This window comes from Mus pahari, chromosome 2, assembly GCF_900095145.1.
Source record: "Mus pahari chromosome 2, PAHARI_EIJ_v1.1, whole genome shotgun sequence".
NCBI lineage: Eukaryota > Metazoa > Chordata > Mammalia > Rodentia > Muridae > Mus > Mus pahari.
In genome coordinates this window covers 105006460-105017978 of record NC_034591.1, presented here as the reverse complement: position 1 = coordinate 105017978, position 11519 = coordinate 105006460, and the positions used below count along the sequence as shown (strand labels likewise).

Sequence of the window (11519 nt, the reverse complement as noted above, 5' to 3'; positions counted from 1 at the left end):
GGCTAGCCTGGTCTACCAAGTGAGTTCCAGGACAGCCAGAGCTATACAGACAAACCCTGTCTCGAAAAACCAAAAAAAAAAAAAAAAAAAAAAAAGAACCTGGCTTGGTGCTGGGTATTTTGATACCCATGAAAATTGAATGTTTAAGTGCTGGAGGATGATTCTTGTAATAAAAAAAAAAAAGGTCATTGAAGAGTGGGACTCAAGATATGCCATCTGACATCGCATACTGGCTTCATAATCTTTAGCTGTGACCATTTAACCTTATTCTCTGTAGGCCTTAAGTTCTAAGCGACAAATTACCATTTGCAAAGTAGCTGAGAGAATGTTTGCGTGCCAGGTAGAACGGTTCTCCCTAGTGGTGTAGGTGGATGCCATGCCGTAGGGTTAGGGAAGCTTCTTTCCTGTCACCTTACAAGCAGTGTCACCTATGATAGCACCACATAAGCTCCCTGTGCCTACACAAAAGGACAGTAGTGTCTAGGGGCACCAAGAATGACTTGTAGAAATTAGCAGCAAAAGCCTCCTGGAACTTAGCTTTTTTTTGTCTGGTAAATGAATTCCAGCTTGCCTCATGGCAATAAGATACAGAACCATGGGCAGAATTTGTTGAAATTTGATGGAGAGAGGAGTTGCTAGGTCTAGTTTTTAAGATTTCTTCTAATCTTCCTAGATTTTTGCTCTCTTCTTCAGTCATCCCTTTAGGGAATCAGGCTACTGAGCAAAAAGAAATTTTCTTTCCAACTGGGGGAACACCTGCTTAGCATTTGTGAGATCCTGCCAGCATGTATGATCAGTAACATCTTAGAAAAATAAAATTGGTCCCCCCCCCCCCGTAAGGGAGAGCGTGGGGACACTGACAATCCTGCTGCTTCAAGAACCTTTTCTTTTTTTAAAAAAAAAAAAAAGATTTTCTTTTTAAAGATTTATTTATTTATTTATTATATGTAAGTACACTGTAGCTGTCTTCAGACACTCCAGAAGAGGGAGTCAGATCTTGATATGGATGGTTATGAGTCACCATGTGGTTGCTGGGATTTGAACTCCGGACCTTCGGAAGAGCAGTCGGGTGCTCTTACCAACTGAGCCATCTCACCAGCCCTTTTTTTTAAAGATTTATTTATTTATTATATGTAAGTATACTGTAGCTTTCTTCCGCCACTCCAAGAGGGCATCAGATCTCATTACAGATGGTTGTGAGCCACCACTTGGTTACTGGGATTTGAACTCAGGACCTTTGGAAAAGCAGTCAGAACTCTTAACCACTGAGCCATCTCCCCAGCCCCAGAGACCTTTTCTTTTCTTTTCTTTTCTTTTCTTTTCTTTTCTTTTCTTTTCTTTTCTTTTCTTTTCTTTTCTGTTTTGTTTTGTTTTTCGAGACAGGGTTTCTCTGCATAGCCCTGGCTGTCCTGGAACTCACTTTGTAGACCTCGCTGACCTCGAACTCAGAAATCCGCCTGCCTCTGCCTCCCAAGGGCTGGGATTAAAGGCGTGCGCCACCACGCCTTTCTTATCCATACTTATCCACCTTTTCTTATCCATCCTTCTCAGCAATCCTTTTCTCATGACAAATAGGTTTAAGATCTTCATTTGAATAGAGTAAACTGCATCCCTAGTAGAGCTGGAAGTACCGCTGACATGTCCCTACCTTTGCCTTGTTCTGCTTGGACTACCTGGTATCCTGACGGTTTCATTTGACTTCCCAGATCACAATCATCTGGAAGGCAGCTCTTTCCATCAGTTTCATTTATATTGCAGTGTATATTTGAGGAATGCTAGTGTTTCCAATTTAGCATAGGGTGGTAAAATCCCAGCACAAACCAGCATTCCTTTGGGTGAAATTTAAGTCCCAAATAACCACATTATTTTATTTTATTTTATTTTATTTTATTTTATTTTATTTTATTTTATTTTGAGACACATATCTTACAGTACTATGCAGCCTTTACCTTGCCATGTGTCCAGGCTGTGTTTTATCTGCCAAGCTCTCTAGCCTCGCTCACAATCAGGGCCCCACCTAAATCTCTTTTGCCCCTGGATGTTGTTTCCTCTCACCTCACCTCCATTCTGATGTCACCATCTCTTGCCTAGATAGCCACAGCATTCCCCAGCATTGGGCCTTTAGGGCTTTAGTTTTAGGGCTTTCTCCTGGCCTGCAGCAGCACCCAGATGGCTAGTAGGCTACCTGATTTCTGAGGTCTGTGCATATGCTGTGCCCTCTGCCTGAATCTCATTGCTGTCTTTTTCTACTTTAGGCCCAGGCTCTGCTAGTTCTTCTACAGGAAGCTGTCATAATTACCTTCTACATAGTTTGATCTTAGTACGCTACATGTGAATATACAGTTAGCATACAAACAGGTTTCATTGTGACATTTCCCTACATTGTTTTGTTTAGCGTCTCCTTCCCACCCCACTGTATTTTACTTCTTGTGTTTGGTATGGTTTCTGCCTGTAGCCTAGTGCAATTTTTGCTTTTGATATTTGTTAGTGAATATTGGAATATTATGGCACTAATTGATAGTCCTGGATTGAAGGGTACTGTCAGTAACATGATTCAGGAATAAAATAGTAGAGCCTACATGGTATACACACACACACACACACACACACACACACACACAGGCAAGACACTCATATACATAAAAGTAAATATTAGAGTAGAGCTTCCAGCATCCCTAGGAGAGAGAACAGGACTAAAAATATAAGACATGGGACTGGAGAGATGGCTGAGAGTTTGAGTTCTTGATGCTTTTGCCTCTAGAGAACCCAGATTTGAGTCCCAGCATCCATACAGTGGCTCAAAAGTGTCTTTATGATTTCAGTTCCAGGAGATCCAACATCCTTTTTGCCCTCTGCAAGCATCTGACACAGATTTGGTCACAGATTCATGTAAGAAGACATACACACACACACACACACACACACACACACACACACACACACACACACATATAGAAATATAGGAAAAGAACAAGACATTTGAGCATCTCTGTATTGTCATCCCAGGTGTTTTTGACTTTATCATTTCCTCCTAGGGTGGTTTTTTTTTGTTTTTTTTTTCCTCTTTTTTTTTTTCCTCATGAGTTTCTTTAGAGATGGTAGTTCTAAATTAAACTACTGGAACTTATAAATTAGGCATGGCTGGAATTCCAGGACAGCCAGGGCTACACAGAGAAACCCTGTAAAAACCACAAAGTCATGCAGGTGGAAGCAGTGGCTTTATTAAGAGGATGGTGATTTGGTAGCTGTTCTCACCGGGAATGGCAACATGGCTGGCTTTCCGGTACACTCTTGGAGTTCTGAGCTGTTCATCCTTCTCTCTCAAGCTAGGTCGCATGTAATAGCACCTCAGTTGCCAGGTAGTACAGGAAAAGCCCTGGAAGGTTGGAAGTTGGAGGTAAGGTTGGACTTTTTAGACATCTCAGAATTTTCAGACCTGAAGGAAAACTACAGACAGGCCCTTGCACGCTGGGGGTATGGAATTCCAGGGACTTAGAGTTTGTAGCTAAATTGCCACAGTAAAGGCACTTTGCCACACAGTCAGAGAGAAGTACATAAACTTAGTGAGACTAGTTCCTGAATTCTGCCCTCAAAAAGGACTTCATTATTTTTACCGCAGTGATCTGGCTAAAGCCACTCGCTCTTTCCCTTCCTTCCTCACCTGCCTGGTAGGTTTTTCATTCTTGCCCTCCCAAAATCAGCTGTCACTCTCAGTTTGCCTGAGCACTCCAGAGAGTATAGCCGGGCCACTGCTTCCTGCCTTCTCTCCACACTGTGCTAGAGGATGCCAGCATTAGTACTGAATGACCTGGGGGTTTGCAGCATTTCCAGTTGGTCCTTCTTGTTTTAATTAGTGAAATTTTACTGCCATTTCCAGTTCTTTTCAACTTTGGTCCCTTAGCTTCATGTTGTTTAAGGTAAAATAATAGTGTATTTCTGAGCTCTCTGCTTTAGAAACTTCATTTATATTGTTTGGAGTGCGTTCTGGGGCTAGGAGGTATTCTTGTGACTTGAGGTGCTTGTGGAGGTCATGGGACAGCTGGGGCAGGTTGGGTTACTTCTGTGGGTCTCAGGCACTAATTTCAGATTGCCAGATTCTACAGCAAGACCATTTACCCACTGAGCTGTCTTGCCAGCCAGAGTCTATTATTATGTTCCCTTCATCTCCTGTGTACAGTTTTCCTGTGTGTAAGTTTATTTTACATAAGTTGTTGAACAATACATTCAAGAAAAACAGAATTGAATATGGTCTCACTGCCCCGAAGAGAGGTGTGCTTGGTGTGGAAGGGTCGTCTGTTCAGGACTTCTGAGACTTTGGGGTCATGAAATAGTCAGTACCCAGTACCCGTTCTCCAGACATGATGCTGTTGCTCTCCTTAACTCCACAGCTAGGTCCATAAGAACCATAAAAACAATTGCAGAATGGAAATGTGTGGCCTTCCTTCTTGCAGCTTCTGGGTAGACTCCTCTCACTATAGTTCTTTCAAGGTTGTGACTTTCTAAATGTAGGTCTGCAGCTCTCTTGAGGGCAACAGGCATATTTCTGAGGGAGAGCTTTGGATGACAGTTGGCACCGTTATTGGTGGGCATGCCTTCGCCACACTGCTTGGCTTCCTGGGCTCTTTCCTAATTTCCTCCTGGGCAGTGTTCAGTGCCACAGCTACTGTCCTTCTTGCCCAGCCCACCAGCAAGCATGGGGAGGGAACCTTACTGAATGTTCTTTTATTTTTAAAGAAACATTTATTTTGTGTATTTTATGTCTGAGAGTCCTCTGTCTCATGTACATCTGCATGCCAGAAGGAGACATCAGATCCCATTATAGACAGTTGTGAGCCACTGTGGGTGCTGGGATTTGAACTCCCGTGCTCTGAACTGCTAATTCATCCTCCAGCCCCAATTAACTGAATTTTCTTAACCCTTGGGTTATTATTCAAAGTGGCTATTCTTCATTCCTACCTGCAAAGGACCAGTTGACATCTGTCCCCAAGTTTTTCTATGTATTATGCTTTCCAGACCATGTGAGTGTTCTGTCTGCAAGTATGCCTGCATGCCAGAAGAGGCCATCAGATCTCATTACAGATGGCTGTGAGCCACCATGTGGTTGCTGGCAAATTAAACTCAGGACCTCTGCAAGAGCAGCCAGTGCTCTTATGTGCTCAGCCATCTCTCCAACCCCCAAACTCTTTAAGTTTTTTGTTTTTAAAGGAAGGTGTTGAGTATATATTCAGACACACAGAGAAAAAGACCCTCTGTGAAGCAGAGATGGGACTTGGAAAGCCAAAAAAATTCCAGAAATAAGTTCTTTTTTTTTTTTTTTTTTATAAATTATTTTTAAAGCTTTATTTTTATTTTATTTATTTATTTTAAGATTTATTTATTATATGTAAGTGCACTGTAGCTGTCTTCAGACACTCCAGAAGAGGGCATCAGATCTTGTTACGGATGGTTATGAGACACCATGTGGTTGCTGGGATTTGAACTCAGGACCTTCGGAAGAGCAGTCGGGTGCTCTTACCCACTGAGCCTCTCACCAGCCCATTTGTTTTGTTTTGTTTTGTTTTGTTTTTTGAGACAGGGTTTCTCTGTATAGCCCTGGCTGTCCTGGAACTCACTCTGTAGACCAGGCTGGCCTCGAACTCAGAAATCCACCTGCCTCTGCCTCGAGTGCTGGGATTAAAGGCGTGCGCCAGAAATAAGTTCTTAACCTGAAAACAAAGGCGTTTGGTCTAAGGGCTTCCACACAGGTGGTGTATTGAGCTAGGGCCCTGCTTAGAGGATCGCCCTCTTGCATTTGATCTCCTCCCCCATGGGCTGTTAGGCACCCTCAGTCCTGCCAGCTTGCAGTGCAGTTGAGGGGAACCCTTTTTCACCATTTTTTGTTTGTTTGTTTGTTTGTTTGTTTGTTTGTTTGTTTTAAATACTGAGACGGAATCTCAGCTGTGTAGCCATGACTGTCTTGGAACTCACTCTGTAGACCAGGCTTGAAAATACAGTGCTCAGTGGAATTAGCTAATGCTGCTATTAAAGTCTTTCATCTTAAATTCCTCAGAATGAAAACTCCAAAGTTATATTTATACTTTCTCTTTCCCCTGTTTGTTCACAGACTGATCTTAGAAACAGTCTAATTTTTATCCAGACTCTAACAGGTTTCCGCTTAGACACCTCTTACACAGTGTATGTGCGCTAGGTGTTTTGCTGAGAGCCAGTGAAGGCTGGTGTCACCTGTGCCACCTGTGCATAAAAGCAAAATATATCCTGATGTAAGATGCTGAAGCCCACCCTGGGCCCCAGGAGGGCACAGTCACTTGGGAACTTTTCCTTGTAAGGAATAAATGGCTCTGTTAAAGAGTGACTCTGATGTCTGTGAGCATATGCTGAGTGGACTCTTGTGGGAGCGCCCACTGCCTCCTGCTTGCCACATGTATGCTGTGAGGATGAAAAATCTCTCCATTCCTGACTCCTCCTTCAGCTCCTGCTGCCTCTCAAGGAAGAGTGTCCCACAGACAGAATTCAGAGGCGCATACACCTCTTTCCCCTCTCCCTTCTCTATTTCCTCTCTCACTGTCCTATTTGGTCCTGAGGATCAGGCCTAGGGCCTTGCATGGGCTAGACATGCCCTCTGACCCCCAAGCAGTGCTTAGCCCCACTCACAACTTTCTCCTTTCCACACTTACCATAAATTAACAACTTGGGAGAATCAAAATAACCAAATCCTATGCTCAACACTGTATGCTGTTGTGGGAATTCAATGGCTTTGGGGCAGCAACCCTGTGTAGTTTCCAGAGTTGGAAGCTGAAGAAAGTGACTCAAAGGTGTCTCATGTCACTGCGGCCGAGTTAGTGTTAGGAGCTTCCTTTCTGATACTCAAAGACTACTAAGAAATCAAGCTATGGCCAAACCATATGATGGAGGCAGAGGCAGAGAGTGGTGGGTCTCTGTGAGTTCTAGTCTACATAGTGAGACTTTGTCTAACAATCCCCTTCCCCCAATAGAAAGGAAAAGAAATTTTTACAACAGGTATCCACCGACATAGTGTTATCCATCTCAAAACGTGATACGGGCCAGCCAGTGGTGGTGTATACCTTTAATCTTGGGATTAAATTACTTAGGAGGCAGGGGACAGCCAGGGCTACAGGAGAAACCCTGTCTCGAAACAAAACAAAACAAAAAAGTGATACTAGATCTTCAGTGAGACTGAAACCTTGCTGAGTCAACACTGTCTCTGGGAAGATTGGGGGGGGGGCGGGTAAGACTCTATATGTATGTAATGTATGGGTTAATCTGACTCCATATGTATGTAATATATGGGTTAGTATGACGGGTGGCTGAAGGAAGCAGTCTCCGAGGGTTCAGCTTCCTTACGCAGTGTGTACCTGGCCCTAGCAGGTGTTTTTCTTACCAGAGTCACTGAGCTTAACAGGCTGTCATACACTGTACTGTGGGGGGTGGGGGGTGGCCGCATTGGGCTGTGAGAATAGCCAGACTTTGTCTGATCTTGGTTGCTGACTTCATTTGACTGAGAGATACTTAGATGTATAAGGCTTGTCTCTGAGTGTGTCTGTGTTGGCATTTCCAGAAATAATTTTTTATTGTATTGATTTTATTGTGTGTATATGTGTGTGCATGACCCAGCATACATGTGGAGGTCAGAGGACAACTTTCACAAACTGGTTCTCTCCTTCCAGGCTTTAGGACGAGGGATTGAGCTCAGGTCATCAGGTTTGGAGGCAAGAGCCTTTATCTGCTGAGCCATTTCACTGACCCCAGAGACAGTTAAGTAGGGAGACATTCTTTGAATGTGGGTGGGAGGTGGAGGCTGATGGAATAAAAGGGGTGGGAGGAAGTCTAGTAGTGCACAGGCTTTCTTGCTGTGTGCTTTCTGGGTATCGTGATGGCACCAGTTTCACTCCACACTCTCCCTACCATCTTATTATGGGCCCACAGTCCTTGCAAATTGCCCTGTTGCCTTTGAATCTGTGATCCAAAATAAATCATTTCAAGGGATTATCTGCTTTTTGTCATAGCAAATGGTTCATTAGTTCATGAGATACCACTCCCCTTTCCACAGTGTCCCTATAGCCAGAAACAATGGAAACAGTCACTTTGAGGGACATAGGATTCCACTTCCTTGTGAGCCAGTTGGTCCAGTATCTCCTGTGTGCTCTTGGGTGTGCTATCACACATTGAAAAGGCAGTTGGCAGATGGCCCTGAACTTCTTCCTTTGTCATCTGGACTCTGTTCTATTCTCTGTCTGACCTGTGTTTGGGACATACATTAAAATAATAGCAACCAGTTCTTGCCAATTTACATCCAGTACTCAGCTAACACGTAGTATTTTTGAAACCCACTCATTTTCTGGTAAGCTCTTTCTTTGTTGGGGATCAAGGATTGATAAGACCTGGAAGAGTGAACCAAGGGTCAGCATTTTACATACTGTATGGTCATGGAAGCGAAGGCTGCCTAGTTTTTTGCAAAAGGTAGTCCCTAGACAGAGTTGCACTGTGAAGTATTGTTCATACACTAATCTCGTGTTTGATAATTCTTTACTTGGTACCAGGCAAATAGAAAACAAAACTGTCCTCATGGAGAATGTTAGAAACTAGATAGTATATATTTAGATATATGTGAGTGTTTTAAAGCAGCAAACAATAGTTGGGGGAGGGGAAGTGGTGTGTCTTAGGTTACAATTGCTGGGATGAAACATCATGACCAAAAGCGCCTTGAGAAGGAAAGGATTTATTTGGCCTACATATCCAAGTGACAATTCATTGAGAGAAGCCAAAACAGGAGCTGGTGCAGAAGCCATGGAAGATTGCTACTTACTGGACTACTCATGGCTTGCAACCTCCTTTCTTATAGAATCCAGGACCAAAATCCCAGGCGGTGGTGGCACTACACACAAAGACAGGGGTGGCACCACACACAAAGTGTTGTGCCCTCTCCCATTAATCACTAATTAAGAAAATGGCCTACAGACTTGCTGACAGCCTGATCTTACAGAAATATTTTCTCAATTGAGGCTCCCTTCTTTATAGTGACTTTAGCTTGTGTCGAGTTGACATAAAACTAGCCAGCACAGGGTGTTCCTTAAATAAAGTGGTTCCTAACTGGCTGTGGTGGCACACACTTTTAATCCCAATACCCAGGAGGCAGAGGCAGACAGGTCTCAGAGTTAAAGACCATCCTGTGGTCAGCCAGAGCCACACAGAAACTCTGACGATAAAAAATGAAAGGAAGGAGGAAGGGAGAGAGGAAAGGGAAGGAAGGAAGGAAATAGGTTCCTTTGCTGAGAAAGTAGTGCTTAATCTTCACTTGTGGAATTTGTGAGTCTGTTTGGAGTGTTAATCCCAACTGCTGAATCCAGTAATGGACCCAGTACTCAAGAGAGAAGACACCATCATCCTTTCAGCCCCTGCCCTGCTGTCTTGTTAGGTTAGCTCAAGGGTTCACAGACCCGGGGGCAGTCTGAGTGAAGGCTGGGGCTCAGCTCCTGGTGGAGAAGGGTGGCTACGCGTAGACAATGTCTGTCTGCCTTACTGTTTCTTCAGCTCACCTGTGCTTTTTCCTTACAGCTACAAGGATGACCTCTAGGAAGAAAGTGTTGCTGAAGGTCATCATCCTGGGAGACTCTGGGTACGTGTTTCTCACACATCTGACCTCAGATTGGCTTGGAGCTTCACCCTCACTGATCTCAAGACAGTCTCACATTCTGCTCTGGGCCTGGCCTCTATCCTTTACTGTTTGGGTTTTCTGTGTTTGGCCTATTATTGAATTGCTTAAGGAACCCTCAAACATGTATTTCCTTGTTTCTGAAATTGCATTCCAGTGGGGTAGAGTATAGGAATAGTGTCTCCTGCCCAGGACTGAGAAATGGCATACTGGCCGGGCCTGGTGGCGCAGGCCTTTAATCCCAGCACTCGGGAGGCAGAGGCAGGCGGATTTCTGAGTTCGAGGCCAGCCTGGTCTACCAAGTGAGTTCCAGGACAGCCAGAGCTATACAGAGAAACCCTGTCTCGAAAAACAAAAAAAAAAAAAAACCAAACAAACAAACAAACAAAAAAAAAAGAAATGGCATACTGTCTGAAAGGAGTCTCAAGGCCTTTGAGGATTATAAACCTCACTCCACTCCTGTAAATTCTAATTGTGCTGCACAACTGGAGATAGAACCAGCACCTTAGACCAGTGGTCAGCCATTGAGCTATAGCCCTGGCAAGGCAAGCACTACTGCCTTAGGCTATGCGTATGTGCACTCTTCCTGGAAAGCCTTGAACAAGGAAAGCCTTAGCTCTCCCTTTAGGTTGCATTACCTTGACCCTACCCTTATCTTACTGAACACTTGGTTGGTGAGTTTTCTTGGTGAAAAATTCCTTGGGAGGAACATCATTTTTAATTTTTTATTATGTATGTGCATATGCATGTGAGTGTGAAGGTCAGTGCAAGAATTGTTTTTCCTCCTTCTCTGGGAGTCCTGGGGACTGAATTTAGGTTTTCCGGCTTGGCAATGAGTGCCTTTCCCTTTATCCGTCGTATGGACCCTGTTTTGTTGTTTTGCTTGGGCTTTATTTTGAAACAAAAACTGTGGCTCAACGCCCTTGAACTCACTGTGTAGCCCAGTCTAGCCTCAGGCTCTCAATGCTGCTGCCTCTATCTCTCAAGCACTGAATTCTAGGCATGTGGTGCTACAGCTGTCTTGGAACACTTTTCTGGCTACACACTTCTGAGTGGCTTCCTGATGTTACTTGATCACAGAGTGATGCGTAAACAGCTGAAATTACAATGCTGTTTGGAGTGGCAAAGTGATCTTTTCACAAAGTTCCATTTAGGAGTGTGTGTGTGTGTGTGTGTGTGTGTGTGTGTGTGTGTGTGTGTGTGTAAGGGAGATGTTTCTCTCGATCATGACAGGCAAGTTCTTTTAGTAAAATGCTTTATTTTGTTTTTTAACTGTTGCAGTCCCAGGAGTCAAACTCAGGCCTTGTGTGTGTCAGGCAAGCACTCTACCAGCTAATCTCTCTCCCTAGCCCAGGCAGGCTGCTGTGAACATTGTAAACACAGATTCCTCTCAGTCCCTTATTTGACTCAGACATGTGGGTTTTGTTCAATTTCAGTGTTGGAAAGACATCTCTCATGAACCAGTATGTGAATAAGAAATTCAGTAACCAGTACAAAGCCACAATAGGAGCAGACTTCCTGACCAAGGAGGTGATGGTGGATGACAGACTTGTTACCATGCAGGTGAGACACTGCTCAGCCGGGAGCCAGACTGCCAGCTTACTGAGTCTTTTTTAAATGGTGTTTGGGTGTGGGTATGGGTGTACACGCATGTGCATGTGTGCGTGTGGGGGGGTTGGGAGGGGAAGGAGGACACAACTTTGTGGAGTTGGCTCGCTTTCTTCCTTTCTGTGAGTTGTAGGGATTAAACACAGGCCATGAGGCTTCTGTGCCGAGCACTTCCCCTCTGTGTAGTACACCTCTGTGTGGTGCCTTCTGTGTAGTACACCTCTGTGTGGTGCCTTCTGTG

The 11519-nt window shown here is 44.1% G+C and overlaps 1 protein-coding gene across 2 annotated transcripts in view; it reads left to right on the top strand.

The window, feature by feature from the left end:
• Rab7a (RAB7A, member RAS oncogene family) overlaps positions 1 to 11519 on the top strand; it is a 42133-nt gene that overhangs the window by 21037 nt on the left and 9577 nt on the right. The window contains exons 1-3 of one of the 2 annotated variants that reach the window (XM_029534899.1): positions 7686 to 7772; positions 9574 to 9634; positions 11107 to 11233. In XM_029534899.1, coding sequence (XP_029390759.1) covers positions 9582 to 9634; positions 11107 to 11233 — 180 coding nt within the window. In that variant the 5' untranslated portion in view covers positions 7686 to 7772; positions 9574 to 9581. Of the gene's footprint in view, positions 1 to 7685; positions 7773 to 9573; positions 9635 to 11106; positions 11234 to 11519 lie in introns of those variants that run through there. The other variant, XM_021189264.1, reaches the window with a different exon arrangement.